Genomic DNA, 21293 nt, shown 5'->3' on the forward strand with positions numbered 1-21293 from the left:
TCCCACAGGTAAATAGCAGAAAAACATAAACCATACCTGTCTGAAAGTAGAAAAGGGCAGATATCAGGAACTGGTGGTGTGCAAGGCCTTAGTTTGGCCAGAGCCATAATGTGCTCAAAAGTAATGTCAGTCTGAGTGCTGGCATCCATAAGCTGAACATCCTGAGAGCTACTATGAGCTTTGCTAACTGGGGCTCGTCGTAAAACCTGAACTACAATTGGCTCCTTGGCATTGCGAAAAGCTTCCACTGCTTCTTCGTGAGTGGCCTTGGAGAGGTCCTTCCCATTGACCTGGAGAAAAGCAAGAAAATATAGCAAAGGTTAGAGAAAAGGCAGCATAAAAATATGGATGTAAAATATAGGGGATGAAATGCTTGTGTAGTACGTCAAGCCACCTGATGACATTGACCAGACTATATTTTGGTATGCATGCAAGAGGGAAGATACAGCTGGGAAGAGAAATAAATTCTTCAATCTTTGCAAGAAATTAGAAATGGTTAGAACCCTTCCATAATTGTCCCACCCAATGGAATCCAAACACAGCAAAGAAACTACAATATTTAGAAAGTAATGTAATATTATTTCTCTCATGTTATTTTATTCATCTCATAAAATACATATAAAAAAGGAGGGGTGCCTTTAATTTTGAATTGCATCATTTTCTGTGGCATGCAAATGTTTTAAGGATTTCAGGCATAGCATTGCTAATAATGCAGATGTCAATAAACATGTCTCTGATGTCTAAAAAGAAACAAGGTCAATTTTCAATGTTTTGTCACTTATCTGCTGTGGCTATTATACAACCATTAAGATCAAAGATAGTAAGACTTGACTGATGTAGTCAGCTGCTGCTTTTTTAAGGAAAGAGAAAACTAAAACAAACTAACAGAATAAATAATTTGCTATGAACAGGAAAATAATAAACCTCCCAGTCTAGACAAGGTCTTAGGCTATTAAAAAAGGTAACTGCAAGGATGGATTATGCTAAATTCATGTGAATTCAGGTGTTTAGGGCAAGATTCCCAAGTATCAGCCCACCACAAAATGTGAAGGCTAATTTGTCAATGGCAGTCAACAGCTAAGCCCTTGGACACAGGGTTGTGCACAGAAAACACTATTACACTGTTTCCAGAGCAATGGAATCACTGTTGACTGCTGTACAGGACCTAACTGTTTTGAGCTACGTGGAAATGAGGTGATCCTGTGCTGGGGTAGAAAGGCAGGGTTTTCTAGTAAGAATTGTGAATATCTGAAGGTACCTGATTAAGATTTATATACTTAGGAAAATTTCTACACTGACAGCAAATCAGAAATAGGATTCTACTGCAAGTTCATGTGCAAATAAACTTTGTTGTATAGACAATGAGACTGCTTAATGAACTAAGACTAAATCCTCTCCAAAAATGGTACAGACCACATAACTGACTTTTTGCCAACATTTGCAAATACTGGTTGAAACAAAAATTTATTTGCCACATCATTCTTCCATTCAAGAAATTCTTGGAACTTCCTTGTCAAAAAAGAAAAATGCAAACAAGAACAATGTCAGCAAACTTAAAAGAGCCTCAGTAACTTAGCAGCCTTCAGCAACATTTTGGGGCAGCACGTGCAGCCATAGTCCTGTCTATTTGTGTGCATGACTGTTGAGCATTAACTACACGTATATATCAAGTCAATACATTTCTGGAGTATGTGCTCAAATACAAGGTAGAACCACCTTTCCTGTGACACAACTTCCAAAGACGCAGTGATTTGATGTCCACATTACTCATTACACATTACCCACAAGGACATGCAAAAATGAGGACGGTAGCATAGCCACCAATGCAAAGATTAGGCGATCTTTCTAACTAACCATGATGCTATATGCAGTGATGAGAAGGCTAAAAATTTTGAACAGACTTCTATACACAAAAAAGCTCAAAATTCCCTGTGCTGAATGCCTGGGATACTCAGAAGTTCCATACTGCTGCAGCCTAAACAGTGATCAGGTAATAGGAACAGCAGCTAGCTTGGTCACCTAAGTTCAAGGTTTCTCTGATGACTGAAGCCAAAAATACTAAGATTTAATGTTATCATTTTATTGCTAAAATTATCATCCATCACATTATAACCTTGGGTTACATTAATTTAAGTTACATGGAAAAGTATCAGTGATATCTAAGAGGAAGAGCTGTGAGAAAAATCTCTTTTACCAATTTATAAAACGGCAAAAAAAACACTTGCAGGACAAGGAAACTTACAGAAAAGAATTCTTTATTTGCAGCGCTGGGTGCAGTCCCAAGCCACCCGCCTGGAAAAGCACACCCCCCTCCAAAAACCCACTCCTTTTGTACTCTTCAGCTACCCAATATCTTGAATATTCAGCAGGTAACAGGTATTTTACCTTAAAGGGTAATTTTCATAATCGGCAGGTGGGTGTCACCCTCCCGCCTGATTGGTTCCGCTTGATTGATCCCACCTGATTGGTCCCACCTGATTGGATCATGACGTACCCCCCCTGTACCGCTTGATTGGATCATGACGTACCCCCCTGTACAGGGGGCTCCCCTGTACGGCTTGATTGATTGATGACGTACCCCCCTGTACCGCACAGTGGGGGTTCTTTTTGCACACAAAGACGTGGTCGGTGTAAATTTTCCATCTATATATTGTATCCTACCTCGACCACAATATTCCCTCGGTGTACAGCCCTGACGGGGCCTTTCACCTTACAATCTTCGCGAGGCGCCTAAATATTCCCAAAATTAAATGGGAGGTAAGAAAAAAATCCCAACACCCCCTGTTTCCCACTTAAATAAATTTACTTATAATAAAACCAGATTATTTTATTTCTCATAGAGCCAAAGCAGTCAAAGAACAAGTTATAAGAAAACTAAAGAAATTTACCCAAGGAGAGTGCTTCTGTTAACACTTTCCAATAAGACAAGTTATGCCGCCAAGGTGTTCAGACTCAGCCCCATCTAACAGAGGCCATCAGAGATAAATCTTCAAGCCTGGTCTTCTAGTCACTCTTCAGTTCTAGTCTCTGCTTCATTCTTGTTTCTACATCAGATCCTACCAAGGACACAATTTTTCAGTTTCTGCAGTTTTTGTAACAAGTGTCCTATAGGCTCTCTGAGGAACCCTCATTCCTAAGGTCCTAAGAACAGAAAAATTACTTTCCTAACTCCCAAAAACCTTTTGATACTTTTTAAGCTTTGGATAACCATATGGTGTTTCTCCTAGAACTAAATGCTTGGGAATAAATACCACATAGCACTGTTTCAATTTTTTCCCTACTCAAGTATAAAACACACAATCCTTCTGTATCCCAGCTGAACCACATGGATTTTGGCACAAGCTGACCATTTTATCACAGATCCACATCAGCAAATCAAAAAGATAAAAAATACAAAATTACATTATTAGGTGTTTTTTTTTTAGACCAGAAGCTCTGTTTATTCACATCAGTCAATACTTATCACTTACTCTATGGAAATAGACATAAATTCACAACAATGCCATTTACATGCAAATTTTATTTCTAAACAATAATAATATTTTAAAATCACATGAATGTGAAAAAATCACAAAAGATACACATTTTCATTTATCCTGGGAACCTATGGTTGATCTCTATTTTCATTTAAATGCCTATTTAATCTGAAGACTTTAAAAACATTCCATCCTTTTTGTTGGTTTCCTGTGAAATACAAGCACACTGGACCCAATACTTGTTTAAATTGTCACTTGAAGTTCATCAACACACTTTCTCGATCTGCATAAAGGTCACATAATTTATGAATGCTGCCTTTCTCAGAAGAAAATCTATAGCTGAATTACTATGTGCTGGCAGCTGTCCTGCCCACTTGGGGCTGAGGAGAGTTTTTTAAAAACCTAAAGCCAGTACTACAGATGGGGTTGGAAGCTCTCTTCATGCAGCTTCTTTAAGGATTTTCAGCCTCCTGCATTATCCCCCAACTTAACACTCACATATAGTTACCCTGGGAGTCATAGACAGCTGAGCACTTATTTACAGCAAGCCATTTACAGGTTCTTAGTGGATGATTAAATAAATTCCTTGCCTAGGAAAGGTTACTTTCAGTGGAATCCAGGGTACTATTTTAAGTGGATAGACAAATCAGTCACTTTTAACAGTCAACACAAAGACATGGGAATACATTTGTTGTAGCAGATGGGCTAATTAATCCATAAGCAAGTTGTGAATGTTAGGTAAAGAATATATCTTTTCTCATGTAAACCATCCTCCTGCCCTGTTTGATTAAGCTTTTGTTTAGTGAACACTTTCCCCCACCCCTCACATTCCCTCCTCCTGCCCCGCCCTGCTATTGGACACACTGCAAAGTCTGGGCCACTTGTCAACACCTCCCCCAGAGTGTACTAGTGGCCACTGTTTGGATCATGGCCATCCCCTTTGGATTCTTGCTCTAAATCCAGCCACATGCAAAACTTCATCAGCATCAGAAAATAAACAAGGAAATGGGCTTTGTCTTTCATGCAAACATTGACTGACTTTGGCCAACTGCCACTTCCAATGCCAGCACCACTGTATATACGCTTATTCCCACTCACACAGAGGTGGACAGAAGAAAAGGAAGGACAGGACTAAGTAACAAAACCTTGACTATAACAAATGTAGACAACTGGTTGTTAGGTTGTCCTCATGTTATGAGTTCTGAAGAAAAGATAAAAAAAATCAGTCCTTTGATGAAGACTGCTTCCAGGATTTAAGTGCCTGTGACTGAGAACTTAAACTGTCTTGTCTGTCTTCTAACACTTTTCTGCTTTGATAATTTAATACAGGCCAGAATTTTTGAATCAAAAAGGCCAGAAATGTTGATATGTTTCCTGTAGTCTTTGCTTTTTCCATATTAAGAGAAAAATTTAAAAAAGGAAAAAAGGAAGAAATATGTATAGTCGTGTGAATGCAACCATCACAAAAGGTGTTGCATTAGCAGCTCATGAGATAAACCTCCTATCCTTAGCAAATATCTGGCATATATGCAAGTTGAAATTTAAGATCAATTCTGCTGAAGTAAAATTCTTTCAGATGCTTCATTTATTCAGTAGAGGCAACGGGAAAAATAAAGGAGTGTTCTGCAAGAGCAGAGATGTCTAGACATAAGACTTTCCTAGCAAAATGACAGAGATGCTGTCTGACGTGATGATGGAGTTCACATAAGGCTTCCTGTCCTAGGGCATTTCAACACCAATACAGAAGATGCCCCTGACCTGACAGGTGCTAAATCTACTTTCATCACAGCAGTCCTTTCACCTTCAATCTCTCACCCTAGATACACTCAGGCTACCACACCCTTGGTGTATCCTTGGACAGCAGACTGGCACAAAGATTGAACATTGTCCTGAAGTTTGACCAGTCCTTCTTTAGGACAGGAATTTGAGCCCTCCCTAACTGCAGGCAACAGAATAAAAGAACAAAAATATATGACCTTCCTCCCAGACTTACAGCTTTTGGCACATACAGACTCTAGAAAACTTCCATTGCTGAGAAGCAACAGCTGTGAGGTTCCGTGGGCAGCACATGTGAGTTACCAGTGACACATATGCCGAAGAGGACAGTGCAAGTCTTCTGCTAACACAAATGTGATAGCTCATCTACTGAAAGGGCATTTGACACACTGACCTTTTAGGTTACAGTTTAGTACTAAACTGCAAGTTAATCTGGGAGATGGCAAATTCAGCCATTATCCAAGAGCACTATCTCAGTCAGGGTTCACACAAGTTCAGTAAAGGGACAACTTTTATTATGCTGGTTAATGACATTTCCTCTTCCTTAGCCAGATGAGTTAAGCGACATTTGTTCCACTTTGATCCTTTGCTGCACTGACAGCAAAATCTTGTCATCCCTTCTAAAACCTACACAAGCTGCTGAACATGCAGGCTCTGACTGCTTCCCTCAAGCTGAACCACAGGCTTGTAACAAGAATTACATCTCCATTACCTGTAGAGCTGAGTTTTATGCTGTTCAATAGCCTGTGTCGTCGGTTCAACAATACTGAGTAGACCCAGGCCATGCCCAGTACTGCAGCCTTCTGTGTATCTCTGTGTTTAACCAGCACTACTACCAATTCCCAGTATTTAGCAGAAATCTATTAATATGGCTGAAAAGCCTATGGGTAAGCCTTAATCTGAGCAAGACAAAATAAATGCTACAAAACCTGGAAAAATGTAGAAATATACCTATTTCCATTCCGTAAAACTTCCTCTTAGAGGGGGACAACCCAGTGACTTCTCGGCAATCTTGATCATTTAAACAGCAGTTGTCAGTAAAAAAAGGACCCTTCTTTCAGCTGACCTCAGGACTATGCTCCTTTTTGTCAGAGTTGTTCACCATGATCAGTGCATCTGAGGGCAGGTCTGACAGCTACAGCTCCTCTCTGTGAAGGACATGACACATCCCAAAAGACCCCAGCAAAGACTTGGACACTGCCTGGAAGTATTGCTGTACTAGGGAATTCAAAAGATTTTTAAACTGAAGTGGGAAAAATGCCCCAGGTAGATGTACAGGGAATGGACAAATAGTTCTCATCATAACTGCAGTTAACTATAGCAAACTAGTGAGCAAGGTAACTAATATGGGTGAGCTTGTGCAGCTTCAGTTCTCCAACACATAGAAACTCATTTAATATCTTTATTCTCCATGACTTTGCCTTCTCGACCCAGTCATCTCTAACTAAAAACCTCTGCCAGAAGAATTGTCTCCCAAAATTCTGTGTGCAGAATTGTGCTCCATGTTTTGAAAGAAAAATCAAGTCTATTGTAAGCAAAGCAATCACTGAAGATCCCCCTTAACTTTAGGAGGAGGTTTGGGGTTTTAAATACAAAATTTATTGACTGCCTAATTGCATTTATGGTACTGAGTATAGGAAATGGATGGTGTTTTAGATGCATGCCTACAGGCTGCTTCCAGCTGGCTGAGTTAGGCACAACAATCATTCACCACAAATGCCTGTGAGCATTTCAATCTCCTCCAACAGTGTATGGACATTTCCATGCTTAAAGGCTCTGTGGATTTGGGCCCTCACCTTGGGACATCTCTTAAAAAAACACTTAGATGATACAGTTCACATCTCCAGGATAATTATGCCTGCTCTAAGTTTAAAATCACTACTGAACCAGCAGGTTTAATTTGTGGCCAAAATGCAAACTGAATTTCTGCACTTCACAACATGAGGCTTGGCATTCTGTGTAACTGGAGAATAGGCTCTCCAACTGCGAGCTGTGTGTTAGAGCAGTGCACATCTCACAAAGATCCTTTCAAGTCCTTTAATGCTGATGTCCAATAACATCAGAACAGCTCAGAAAGCACAGTTCAGAAAGCACAGCAACAGCTCAGGAAATATTCACTTGCATTTTGGAAGAGAGAATGTACTATTATCTGCTGTTCTCTTGGTTTGTGTTATCTGCAATTTTCTTGGTTTGTGAGTAAAATGAAAACACCAAATTAAATTTAAGAATCACTTTATTAGTTTCGGAGTGAGCTTCCCAGAGACAACAGCAGCTACACATGCATTTGTGATCAGCTGCTGTTATCCTTTTCTGACTCCATCAATCTGCCCAACAGACCTGTGACTAGTTGCAACAGCCATTTTTCTCACATCCTCTTCCAGCTAGTACTTCAAGTCTCATTTTTCTTTCCCTTGCTTTACTACCTATGGTCTCTCTCTTAGGCTCCCAGCTTTTCTCATTCTGACACCTTCTCTCAGTGCGGACTCTACTCCCTTAGGAGTCTTCTTACTCTCATGCTTGCTGATTTCAGTGCCTTCCATCTTTCCTTTCCTGATCTCTTCTCCACAAAGACCTCCCACTGGTCTCACTGAACCCATCCCCTACCCTCAGGTTGGGAACACTGGCACTTGTCATCCTCCCATGGTGACAGCTGGAGAGCCTGAACCCCCTTGAGGTCTGCCTTCACCAGCACCTCCTGGTACCAACACGAATGCTCAGCTAACCCAGATGGTAATGCTGCAAGGCTGGGGTGTATTTACTATGCAAATTGCTTTTAATATTGACAAACAGTTTTTCTGATGATATTAAGATTCTGCCTGAGGGCAATAAAGACTAAGCTAGTTGTGGCATGCATAAAATACGTTGTGTTACTTCTTGATGTAATTAGACCATCATTTATTACATTAATCATTGCAAACTTTTTCTATTTATGGATAGGACATTAAATAAATCTCTCAAGAGATCTACCACATACAGCAGCTCTTTTATGGTGGGGAGAATACAATCAAAGGTCAATATGTGTGCTCAGAACAAACACTTTTTATCTCTAAGCCCTTGCACTGAATGCTGTATTCTCCTGTGAACTTCATGGTGTCCCTGCTCCATCACAAGCTGACTCTCCCGTTTCTCTTACAAGGTATGTATTTTTCTCAGGGAAGAGGCTCTTCAAAAGATACTTGCCATTAAACTTTTAGGAGATCAAATTAACAACATTCTTTAGTCATTTGCAATTCCCAAAGAATAATGGAAGAGGCTGAATGGCACATTTCAAGACTCTGTAAACAATGTGTAGTCACTTTTTTCCTTTACAGGGAATTATATTCTAGGTTTCACTAACAGAAGAGTTTCTCTTTCATTTCTAAAAAAATCCCCCACCCTTCCATGAACTCAGCCATGGCTGGCATCCCACATGCATGTTACACTTATCACTGTCATAACAATTCATCCACATATAGATGACTGAAACTCCTGGTCTCCTCCGAACTGAGCCATTTAAAAAGATAGATGGCTGCCTTCTGGCTAATTGTGGGAGTTCTTTCATTACTATAAAAAGACTTTTTATATCTCAAGTGACTTTATAAGCAGTGAATAATGAGACTTAAAGTCTTGGAAAAGAGTCTACTGATCAAATGCTAGGATAACTTATGGGCACAGTGACCTTTTCCTCAGTAAGATACTCCAAACTGCTGCTGTTGGCATATTATTAAAATTTCCCATTTAAGGCATGTAGTTAAGCACAAGGCAGACTCTATTTTTTTAAGTTTAAGGTAGCACAGCAAGAGCTAGAGGTCTCCCAGCATGGAGGACTAACTCCCAGTCACTCCAGCTGTGCAGGAGCAGGACAGATGGCTGTAGTAGTGCAAGCAGCTGGCTGGGTCTCACTGCCCTGCTCCCGATTGCACTGCCAGCACCGGGAACCTGCTTCCCCTGTGCTGCAGTGATCCTCAACCTAGCAAGGGATCACCTTTCTGCCAACATGTCCACCAGCAAGCACCAGTACACTGGGTTGGCTCCTAAGAAGCTGCAGAGAAGAGCAACTAACAGTGCATTGCCTCCAGCCTATCTGGTAAGTGGAGTTGCACCCTGGCCAGAAGGGTGCTCCATGTGCCAGCATTTCACACTGCAAAACTGCAGTGACTTTAAACCCAACATCAGAGCACTGAGCCAGGTCCCAGCCTGGCTGATACCCTGGCCAGTTCCCAGGTTCTACCACACATCTAATGCAACCCGATGTCCTGCTGGGATGGCACCCACACAAAGTGCTACAGTTAGAGTGATCCCTATATGCATCTGCACTGGCTTTTTTTAATGAGTGTACAACAGACTAGCTCTACTTTAATATGCATTTTTTACTGTGCATCTGTTTTAATTTTCATCTTGAAGGAATAGAAAAGGTTTTTCCTCTTTGGAATAAAACTTGGAGGGTCTCTTTCATTATTTTCCCGTTCTTCTCTCGTGCTGCCTTGACAATCATTTGATACTGTAGTTCTTCATTGATTTTCATGGCTTTACTCCAGAAGCAGCATATTAGCAATTTGTTTTGGCATAACAGTACTTTCAAAAATTCCTTCCAATGTTTTACAGGACTAAATATTTAAAAAATACTTTTCACAAGCTCACATGTATTTAGATTTTCTCAGACAGAGGGGCTGAAAAACAAGAGATTACAATTAAGTTTAACTTCATCCCGTCTCTGAAACATGGCAACTTCCTTGATCTCTTTTTCAAAGAAGAAAATGAATTCAGAGGAACCACCTATTTCATAAAATGAAGCGAGTGATGGGACCTTTCCTGCCATTCAAAAGTTCATTAGATGCTTTGGCACCAGAAAGTTCCCAGTAGCTTTTAGGAAAGCTTAGCAGCAATTTTTATTTGAACATCAAGAGAAGAGCTGTAAACTTTTAGTTACACACAATGAACACAAATAAACCTATGTGTAGTGGCATTGAAAAGGGATTTGATGACACATATTTATGACTGTTTCTTCCCTTTTGTTTCTCTCTTCTACTCCAATCCTCCTTTAAAGACTATTTATTCATGTAAGATTATTTTCCTACTGAATGACGGCTTACTGCACTGACACAGAAATATTTTAAGTTGCTTCTTTCTAAAGTTTAATTGCCACATTCTTTCTTAGGAGGAAAAATGGTAAGGGATGTGAATATCAGTACCAGTTTAATTCTATCTTATTTATACAGCACTGTGACTGTGTACGTGCCTTCAGTAGTAAGAGCTGCATCTCCTTCCTGGCTGAAAATCAATTACAGTTGCTATTTCTGTCCCAGTGTTTCCAACTCTACTCTTTCTTCTAGAGTGTCTCCCTTCTTCCTCCCTCCATATCTCTGCCTTCCTTCACCACTTCCTTCCCCTGTTTTATTCCACTTGCCTCTTTGGCTTCCCTTCATTATCTTTCACTTGCTTCTTTGACTTCCTTTATCTTCTTGGGTTTGCTCTCTGCAGCATTAGCAGCAGCAACCACTCCTGTACAGCTTTAGTATTTAATACCTGCAAAGGGAACCTTCCCTGAATGAAGTCTACATGGGAAGTCCTCCATACCACCTTCAGGAGAGAATGAAGTAGCTGGCTCATTTCTCCAGTGGACTCTCCAAAAATCAGCAAAGGGCAATTTCTGAGGAAGTTCACACAATGCTCATCAGTTTCCTTTTCCCAGGCAATTCCAGGTGTATGGCAAGTCTATCAGAGCTGCAGTTCGAGCTCTCCAAAGGCACATCAAGACTGTTAAGGTCCAAATGGCTGAAAAATACATCAGGGGAGCTTATATGTGGCTGGTAGCCAGGGCTGTGCCGTCGACTCGCCACTGAATACGCTGCACAATAGCACAAATACCGCTGAAATACAAACAGATTTTGAAGAATTTCTTTGTCAGCTCTTCAGAAAAAAAACTGGCCTTTGTATACATGTGGGCAGTTCCTGCTGCTTTCAATTGCCATGCACCAACATCAGATGATGCAGTTTAGCATACAGAGCAGAAAAGACCTTTCGATATCAGGAACAGAGTAATTCTTTCTGTTCAGAGCAGCAGAACTATCCTTTAATATGTAATAAGATTATCTGACAGGCTTTTGATTATCTTATTTAAAAGCAGCATGAACAACTTAATTAAAACACTGAAAAGAATACCACAATCCACACTATACACCTGCTATACTTATGTATTTGAAAAAAAAAAAAAGAAGCCTAGGAGCAAGGACTGTCTTTTTGGTTATATAGCATCAAGCACCACAGAGCCTTAAAGTAAGTAGGGCCTTCTAAGCACTGCTGTAGTAAAATAATGACTAAATATTCATGCTGAGAATTTAGACAATGAATTATACCCTTTTATATAAAGTTTATGGCCTAGACAATAAAAATACTTTAACCATGGCACACTGTGGGATATCAAGACAAGCCCAATGTCATCTTCACTTTTTCTCATGAAGATAGTCCTTTTAAAAATGAAGTTTTCTTTTTGCAATTTATATGACATTTCATAAAAGAAAACAATAGACACCAGTGAAAGAAGAAATAAGACCCTTTATTTTTTACATTATATATTATAAGAGAAGTGTTAGGTGCACATGAATTCCTGCTGGCAATATACAGATTATATACACAGGATTATTTTATAAAGGGAGATGTAAGTTCCATATGTGCTCATAAAATAATGATTACCAGTAGAATAACTTCTGCAACCTTCTTCAGCAGAAGGCAAGAAACCATGGTAAAATATAAAATATCTATGCTGTACACAAGTATAGATTAGGAGCAGAGTGGCTAGTGAGCAGCCCTGCAGAAAGTGATCTGGGGGTGCTGGCTGACAGCAGGCTCAGTGTGAGTCAGCAGTGTGCCGATCTTGGGGTGCATCACCAGCCTGTCAAAGGAGGCAATTACACCGCTGTATTCAGCACTGGTGAGGCCCCACCTGGAGTGCCCTGTGCAGTTCAGGGCCCCACCATCTGAGAAAGATGTGAAGGTACTTGAATTAGATGATCCTAGTAGGTCCCTTCTAACTGTATTTTATTCTAGTCCAGTCTAGTCTATTCTCACAGAAACCAAAATATGATGTTGCAACATCACAGCTTGTAAAATTTTTGTTTGTTCTTTATATAGGAGGCAGGCAGGGAGCAGAAGCATAGGCTTGCAACTGGATCTATATGCTGTAGTGAAGTGCAAATTTCAACCAAGTCCTATGTGTTTTTACAACTCAGATGTACCTCAATTCAAAGGTTTCCTCTTGGCTTATTTGTTGAAAAGGTTATAAAATGGCTCAGTTGAAGAAAAGTGTATTTTCCCCCTTAAATTTAACCTCAAATAGGTTCTTGCTTCAAAATCCACACCATGTAGGACTTGAGTGTAGCTTTTCTGTTACTGCTGATAGATATAACTTTAAGAAAGCCAGGTTCCTTTAAACTTTCATGGTAAGCTGGCTTTACAAGCCAGTAAAGTAAAATGTCATAGCATAAAGTTATTGGTGAAAAGAACCGCATGTGAAAAGCAGAGACTTCCAATAAATTGAGAAATGTCTGAAGCCAGCTCAAAATGGCAGGGCCAAATTTAAACAAGCCTTCCCCACCCGAGGAGAGGCAGACAGGCATAAATCATTCCCAGCAATCAATTCTGCTATTTGAATTCATCCTGACACTTGTTGGGCTCGGTTGCTGATGTGGAACCATGGCAGAAAGGCCAGGCCACTGGGGAAATTTGGCCAGCTTCCACATCTGAGAATGAACCACCCGACCACAGGTCTCCAACCCTTGAATCACTGTTCTTTGTTCCAAGCACAAACCATTTTGTCTGCTATGTTTCAGGTCTGCCATTATAAAGAAAATTCTTTAATTACTATCCATATAAGAGATGGGAAATATTGGAATGGTACAGGTTGCTTTTCAGGTAGACAGTTTAAAAATAAGCCTGCCAAGCTAATATTCATGGTTCTGTTTCTCACTGTGACTAGTTTGCAGTTAATTATTGATATTGTTAGACAAGAAAGAAAACATCTGAGAAAAGGGACCGTAGGTTTCTAATTCTGTGAAAATTCTGTGAAAATTCAGTATTTGCATACATTGGAAACAAATTTGCTCTTAATGGAGATTGTCAGAGAAGATTTTTGTGGGGAAAAATTTGCATACTGGCCTTGAGTGCTTTTCTTAATACCAAATGGAAATACTACTCTCAGTTGTCAGCATGTTAAGTCTCACGAAAGCACAGTTAAGGTAGCCAGTGCTATCTTACAGATATTCAGAATGTGCATTTTTTCCCCACCTCCCCCTGCAAACTTCACCCTTAGGAAAACCCAGGAACTGTGAGGTCAGGTACCCAGACATGCAGTCTTAATCTCCAGCTTCCCCCGCTGCCTGTTGCAGTCAGTGGAAACAAGCTGCAGGCCAGCCATCACATCCTGTACGTAACACAGCTCTATTGAGCGAGAGAGGGATTACTTGGAGCAGATTGTGACACTGCGATCTCAGAGAGGGCAATGCTTTCCCATCTGATATCCTCATGCATGATCAACAGCCCAGGTGCATGAGTATCAAAAGGTATCAGTATCCTCATTTCACTCTGCATTATTTGGGCAGAAGGAGGCACAGAGTTCCTCAAAGACTGTCAGGCAGGAGCTGCTTGTGGTCCATGGAGCAAGAGAAGAGCCATCATGCTAACAGGCTGGAAGCAAGCTCAAAAGGCACTTTTAGAGTTGCCATCAAAGCCCTGCAGTTAAGCAGCCACTTCTCCCCACTAGATCTACCCTTTTATTCCAGGCCCAGGATAGTCAGCCAAATTTCTTAAAAAGTAAGTCAACCACTGGAACACAAGACTTTCCCTTAAAAAGTGAGGACAGTACAGATTGGGAACAGTAGTAGCTGCATATTGACACATTAGCCTAACAAATAAGTCATTTGCCTAGATATTGGGAAAGTTGAACTCAGCATACCTGTATGAAATCACGTCTTTCACTCTGCAAGGCAGTCTTTCCATCAGGTTACTAGACATTTTGGAATGCAAGAAATCATACGCTGCTTTTTGAAGCTGTAATTTCAAGTCATCAAATATAATCTAACCACCTATCAAATAGGGCTGGATTTAAGGAGTTAAGTATGTGGGTGGATGGAGGCTACTCTTCTGAGTACTCCAACCCAGCCAAATGGGTACAACAACTATGTTTAGAAATCTCCCAGTAGTGGAGCAAATGGGAGAAATAACTGGTCTAGTCTCAATCTCTGCTTTCTTATTATTACACTGATTACTGTCTTTTCATAAAACATGACCCATTACGGCATGTCTCTTTTTTCTCTCTATCTTCTTGCCTCATCATTTAGCCTCCTCCCCTCCTCACCTTCTCCTTTTCCCCCTCAGGGTTCCCAGGTAAACCTTCCAGCCCTGCTGAAGCCATTGGTATTTTAAAAGACATTAAGCATGTCTTTAGGAATTGGCAGGTAAAGTTTGCTGATATTTCAGCAAATGTCACTAATAAAAGTATTAAAAAAGATCACTGCAAAGACATACTCTTCTGGAGCTCCAGCAGTAACCTCTCCCCAGCCTTTCACTTTCCTTTTTAGCACTACATGTAGACGGATATTCCTCCAGAGTCAACTCTGTATCCTCCTTATAACCTCTTATCTAACCAGTTCTATTCCAATTTAGCTAGTATTTTCCTTTATAATACCAGACCAGATATTTTTGTTTATCTGAAGTCCAGACAAAGAGGACCTAACACATACTCTTCGTCAAGATAAGGCATTTGCTAATCAAAAAGTCTATCAGGTTAGCCTGACTTTGCAACCATACACCCCTGCTTAGTCTGTGATTCATTATGCCCCTCTTACTCTTTGCCTCTCCTAAGTGTAATCATCCTTTTCTTTGAATCGTACTTTAACACCTTCTACACTGTGTATGCCGAACTTCAAGGCTGGCAAATCTCACAATGATCCTAAGCCTAGGTACACCATTTAATTTTATTCCACTAACTCCTCCATGCTAAACTAGATTAACAAATCTCCCTATTCATCCTGGCTACTGCTTCTCTCAACACTCGTCCCTTGCCTTCAGTATAACTATACTGATATGGGGGCTGTGCTAAAAATTGAATTACTGAAAACCCTTGCTTCAGAAATCATCTTTATTAAAATGTTTTGGTTATTTACCCTACAGGCTATTGCCTTCTCCCTCCATGTTGCCTGTGTTCTCCTCAAATCCACTCTCCTTCCCCCTCACTCTTCAGGTGCTTTCCCCCTACACTCAAAACAGGTACCTGTTCAAATCCTTCTGAGAGTTTTAAACTATTTTGCTTGACAGAGATTGCACCTTCTGAAAAGGCAGAAAATCTTCAAAATGGGCAGACTGTGATAAAATGATTACTCTCTGTAAGTTGTATTTCATGCAACTATCTGGACGCAAGGCACAGCCAATGTACAGTAGAGCCAACCAGGACTCCAGGTTGAAGAGGAAGACAGCAATTGTTCTGTAGTACTAAATACCTTGCATTTGTGTGAATATTCTTTCAACTTACCAAATGACAAGACCTCAGTTTTGGAAAATTTAGAGACAAAAAAAGTCAGACATTAAAATAAAATTGGTGAAAGACAGTAAGAGAACAGTTTAAAATGCTCAAAAATTATAAAGATATTTTATTATGGCATTTGTTAATCCAGAGAGAACATCTCTATTAACAGATAGTGGTATTCAAGGGTGTTGTAAACATATTTCCCAGGATGAGGTCTGATTTATAGTCTTGGACAGAAATTATTCTTCCCATGTCTTACAAAAGCAGAAAAAAAGCATTCACTCAGCATGGTTTCAAGTTACTCAAGTACAACACAGCAGAGACTCCGCTGCTTCTTGATGCCTTCTGTGTAGCCAGAAGTTAGCTCAAAGATGGCTTTACTTTTTAAAGTAATATTTTATAGGCTGTTAATCCAGAAAGTGGATTATTGCCTTTGGGTATTTTGTGAAAAAATAAAATAGAAAACAACTGAGGTATTTCATTTATTTTAGCTGTTGCTATGTATGGGCAATCAGTTATTTTTCTCCCATAACAGATTAGGCTTCTCAGCATTAGAACTTCCTAAAGCACCTTCATTAACATAGTTGGCTCTAAGCCCCTTAGAGCCTATCTTGTCAATTATCTGTGAAATTCAAGACTTATAAAAAAGATCATAATGAAGTGGGTTTGAAAGAGACTGTAAAGGTGTGAGGTATTCATACTGAAGCTTGGAAGAGCTATGGTGGAGATATGTATTGTCCCAGGTCTTGCACTCAAATAATAAGTGGTTCTTCACTTAAAAGTTATGTTAAAAAAAAGGTGGAAGCAGAGCTGTGAATTGGACGGGGCAGGACTGAAAATGTCAAAGGTCTGCCTTTATCATGTCATCTTTGCACAGTCACTTAAACTGACTGTATTTTGACTTTTTCTCTGCCTGCTGTTATGCTGGAGGTGAAACAGTAGACTTTACTCTGACTTCAATAATAAGTTATTGATTTTTTTTAATATAGAACTTTTTTTTTTTGCCATATATGCAGACAGTCATCTCCAAACATGACACATGCTTGTTGCACTACACCTCAGAAATGTTGTCTGGCTGAGTTCATGTTTGCAAAGCACTTCTGAACCTGAAAAAGAGCACATTCACCAAGCAAATTGTAATAAGGACAGATGTTGAAGTTTGATAAAAACTGCAGCAACAACACAGAGCAAAAACACGCAAAAGTCATTACTGATATCTGATGGTTTTTCATGTATCTCCAAATGTCACCAATGTTTAAGACTGGTATTGAATGAGTTACCAAGAGGGGAATCACAGCATGGTGCTAGCAGAAATAGGACAGTTCTTGTGCCAGCATATCTGCATTTCCAATCTATCTGACAGCTGAAGGACTCCATTTAAGGTCTGGACACCTCTTTGCAGATACAGATGTAAATGGCTTGCAGGTACAACTCCTGGGAAATATGATGGCTGCAAAGAACCACTCCCACTGTGAGTACTCTGCATGGCTCCATCCAGCTCCTCCTCTGGCACACTCCCTCAGCAGCAGGCTGGCACACTGATGGCACCAAAACCAGCTCTGCCCTCAGATTTCTGACTCTCAGCTTCAGTAACAGTGGATACAGGCACTGTTAACCACAAAACCGTGGTATCTCTGTACTTGCATGCTTTAACATGTGGATACAGCTGGGTTAGGACACTACTGCAGTGGTTTGCTTTTAATAGGTGACATGTAGCATATGCCTGTTTGTGCCTGGAGTACATTCTTTGTCACATGGCATAAGAAAGACTTTTAAACAACTGTTCACAGAATTTTTGACACATTCAGAAATTCCCTACTGTGTCAAACTAATAAAGTGGAAAAGTCCTCAGGAATAGAAAAAGCTAGAATATATGTAGTTGTATACGCTAATTAGCCCCCTGGAATGCACATGTAAAACAAGGCTTGTGAATGTAAAATTAATCCTAATTAAAAAAAAAATTTGTGAAAAAAAGTTGGAGGCATATTTGATAGGAGGCCAGAATATTGCTGCCTGAAGTAGAATGATATTTATAGATCAAGATGTGCAAAACTGGAACATTGTTTTTGTCAAGTACAAATTAAGCTAATGTACCATTAAAAGCTGGAGGCTCATATACATTAAAATCATGAGACTAGGACACAGACTGTGCTATGACAAACTATCTGTGCAGAGATATGATAGGGATGATACAGCATCCAGCTAGGAACTTGAAAATCAACTTGCTGCTTCTGTGGCATATTTAGAATGAGCCTTCTAAACACTAATATTACTCCAAGCAAAGGTGCACTTTCTTTTTTTTGTGAAAAAAATTAACAATGGGTAAAAAGAGAAAAAAAAGTATGAAGCCTTATGAGAGGTAAGGCAGTACTTCTGGAGACAATATATATCATTTTGTTATGATGCACAGTTCTTCCTTAAGTTGGATCTTATATTCCTCACCCTGCAGCAACTTCATTTAAGCCATACAGTGGAATTTTGCTGTTCTCAGGAGGAGAAGGACAAAGAAGGAATAAGACAGAAGAGAAGCTCATATGCCAAAATGGCATATAAGTTCAGTCAGAGGACATTGGAGATTATATTTACACTGTTTTCTCCACCTTCAGCTACAAAATCAAAATTCCTTCCATATTGCTTCTGCCTCCCTCCTCTGTAGTGTCTCTCTGACCTTTTTGCTAATAGACATTTTTAATTTTAAAAAATCACTTGCAACTTTGTCCTTGCTTGTTCATGGGGAACCACACACAAAACAAAAGACAACAAACAAGAATTTAGAAAAACCAAACCAAACAAAAGAAAGTTAACTGTGCATCACACACCTTGTGGCAAGTGAGCACACCACCTGAGGCTCACGGGTCTGATACAATGACAGCCTCACAGCTGGAGTGGGCACTACGAAACAGATGACCTGAATACAAGGCCACACTCTGGAGGGCTCAAACCTTTGTGAGACTTTGCTCTAACCACAGGGTCATAAGCATATGCTCTGGATAGCTCTGCTGCCACTAGAGGAATAGGACAAATGCAGAAGTGGCTTGGTGAGTGTCATGGTTTGAAATTGCCCCCCCTGAGAGCCGGGGGGCCTAGAAGTGATTGGATGCCAGGGCAGTCTCCCCTGGAGAGCCAATGACCACCCGTCTTGTTCGCTCCTGCTGAAAAATCATATATACACAACCGGCAGAAGTTGTTGGCAATCGGTCTGTGTGTCTGCTGCTGTGTGTGGGTGTTTGGGTGTGAGAAAGGCCCAGGGGTGGCAGGGCCCCCTTCTTTCCCCTCCGGGTGGAAGGGGGGCCCTGTGGCCCCACAACTCTGCCTAAGCCAGGGTTGGAGGCAGTATTGGAGTGAGTGTGTTTGTTGTGAGGAAAGAGACTCACAACATAAGGTAAGCGGGAGACATTGAGAGGCAGGCCTTGCAGCCAAGCCCTCTTTCCCCCCACCCCCTGCAGCTAGACTGCGGAGGGGGGCTTCTGTCATGGGGTAACTGTTGTGGGGTCTTGGTCCGTGGGGGAAGAAAGACACACGACATGTAAAGGTAGTGAGATAAAGAGATGTCTGCCTGCTCAGCGCAGCAGGCAGCCTTTATTGAGCTTGCTAACTTCTACTTTCCCACACACAACATCCAGGAATTCAAAGCACCTGCACATTACTAAACAGCCTTAACCTTGTACTCCCTGCAACCCAAGGCCGTGTCCATGGAAACCATCTAACCAGCTCCACTGCTCCCATGGAACACGGCCTAACTTTTGCACTACCTCAGTCTTCAATTGTGGGGCTACAACTTCATCCCACAGGCTTCTTCTTTCCCTCTCACTGTAAAGTGGAGGGGAGGCTCAGCATTGGAGCCGAGCCAAAGTGGATGGGCTGAATGCAACTCGGTGCCAGGGAGAAATTGGAGACAGACCAGAGAAAGGCCCGGAGGATGTCCTTGCAGTAATTAAAATGGAGGACAGCCGAAAACTCGGAGAAGGAATGAAGATTCCAAGACACGTACATTTGATAAGCTGACTAAACTACAGCAGCACAGAACCGAGGTATGAGAGAGAGAATCACACAGCAGAGATGGCACGGAACCAAGGAGAAAGGACTCAGAGCTATCTTCTTGGACTTTGTGAGGAAGAAGAGACTTCAGCAAATAGCTGGAGGTTGGTGGGGTGTCGCAGGATATCTGTCGAAGAGGCCTTGGTCCCAAGGGGGAAGAAAGACACACAAGACACACTAGGACGGTGAGACAAGAGATGTCTGCCTGCTCAGTGCAGCAGGCAGCCTTTATTGAGCTTGCTAACTTCTGCTTTCCCACACACACAACACAAACATATTCCCACAAAAACACCCAGGAATTTAAGCACCTGCACATTACTAAACAGTCTTAACCTTGTACTCCCTGCAACCCCTGGTCCATGGAAACCATCTAACCAACTCCACTGCTCCCATGGAACACGGCCTAACTTTTGCAATACCTCAAACTTCAATTGTGGGGCTACGACTTCACCCCACAGTGGGGGGGAGTGAATCAGGTTTCCTGAACACTACTACAAGAGAAAGACTGCGTTCCTTATCAGCCTGAAAGGCTTTTCCTGGACTCAATTGAGGGAGAAGCTTAAAAAGATTGATTGAAGTGTATAATATTATATATATAGTTGCTTTTAGCTTGTACAGTATTTATTGTGTAGAATAAATGTATATATACTTCCCCTTTCCCCTATAGAAGCCTCTTGCCTGAAAGTTTCTTTTCGGTGTTGAGATAAAAATTGTGAGAAGGGGTGGGGGAAGCCTGGAAATTGGATTTTGGATATTTGTGGTGGCTCAAACCACCACAGTGAGGGACATGAGATGAGATGCCTCTCTGAGCAAAGTGCACTTAGACATGTGTGCTCTAATCCCTTCCTTGTTGATTGCCACCACCTGTGGGGCTTCCTTTCCTGTCCCTGGAATGACAGGTGCTTCAGACAGTGATAATGTACCCCTGACCAAACTCTGGTCTTAATTTCTTTAATTTATCACTACTGTGACATTAAGGGTCTGTGATCCCCATGCATGACCACAAAAACACATGGAACTGCCAGAAATCCCAGGCATTTGTATTTTAAAAGACAAACACCCTGTCCATTCCAAGGAAAGTTGCACTATCTACAAACTAATCTCTCTGAGGTTTCTGAGAACAGTTCAGCAGGAATGAGAAAGAGAAATTTCAAGAATAGTGATGGCACACAGAAAAACAAACCCTGTGCATTTTTGTAGGAGCTCTTTGCTTTCTCAGTCCCACTGGAAAACTCAACCCTAACTTTATTCATAAATCATGAAAGAAAACATAGCTCCAAGCCACCTCCTAGCCACACAACAGTTAGTTCAACAAAACAGGAGTGGGACGCAAACTGCCAGACAGCACAGAGGAATTTAGGTGAGATTCCCAAACTTTTGAGGACAGCCAACAAGGAGCCTACACCTCCAGAAACAAAGACAAACTGCACACTGAAAAGTGAAACCCTCCATCTCTGTAAGTGTGCTGCTGCTTTTTTTTTACCATGTGTGGTTGCTATGCTGTT

The 21293-nt window shown here is 40.9% G+C and overlaps 1 protein-coding gene across 2 annotated transcripts in view; it reads right to left on the minus strand.

Moving 5' to 3' along the window:
- PDZRN4 (PDZ domain containing ring finger 4) overlaps window positions 1–21293 on the minus strand; it is a 254221-nt gene that overhangs the window by 46201 nt on the left and 186727 nt on the right. For both annotated transcript variants that reach the window (XM_027682275.1, XM_027682276.1), the window contains one exon: window positions 37–290. In XM_027682275.1, the coding sequence (XP_027538076.1) occupies window positions 37–290 (254 nt within the window). The remainder of the gene's footprint in view (window positions 1–36; window positions 291–21293) is intronic.

Source organism: Neopelma chrysocephalum, unplaced genomic scaffold (genome assembly GCF_003984885.1).
Source record: "Neopelma chrysocephalum unplaced genomic scaffold, ASM398488v2 Primary Assembly neopelma1_62, whole genome shotgun sequence".
Taxonomy (NCBI): Eukaryota; Metazoa; Chordata; class Aves; order Passeriformes; family Pipridae; genus Neopelma; species Neopelma chrysocephalum.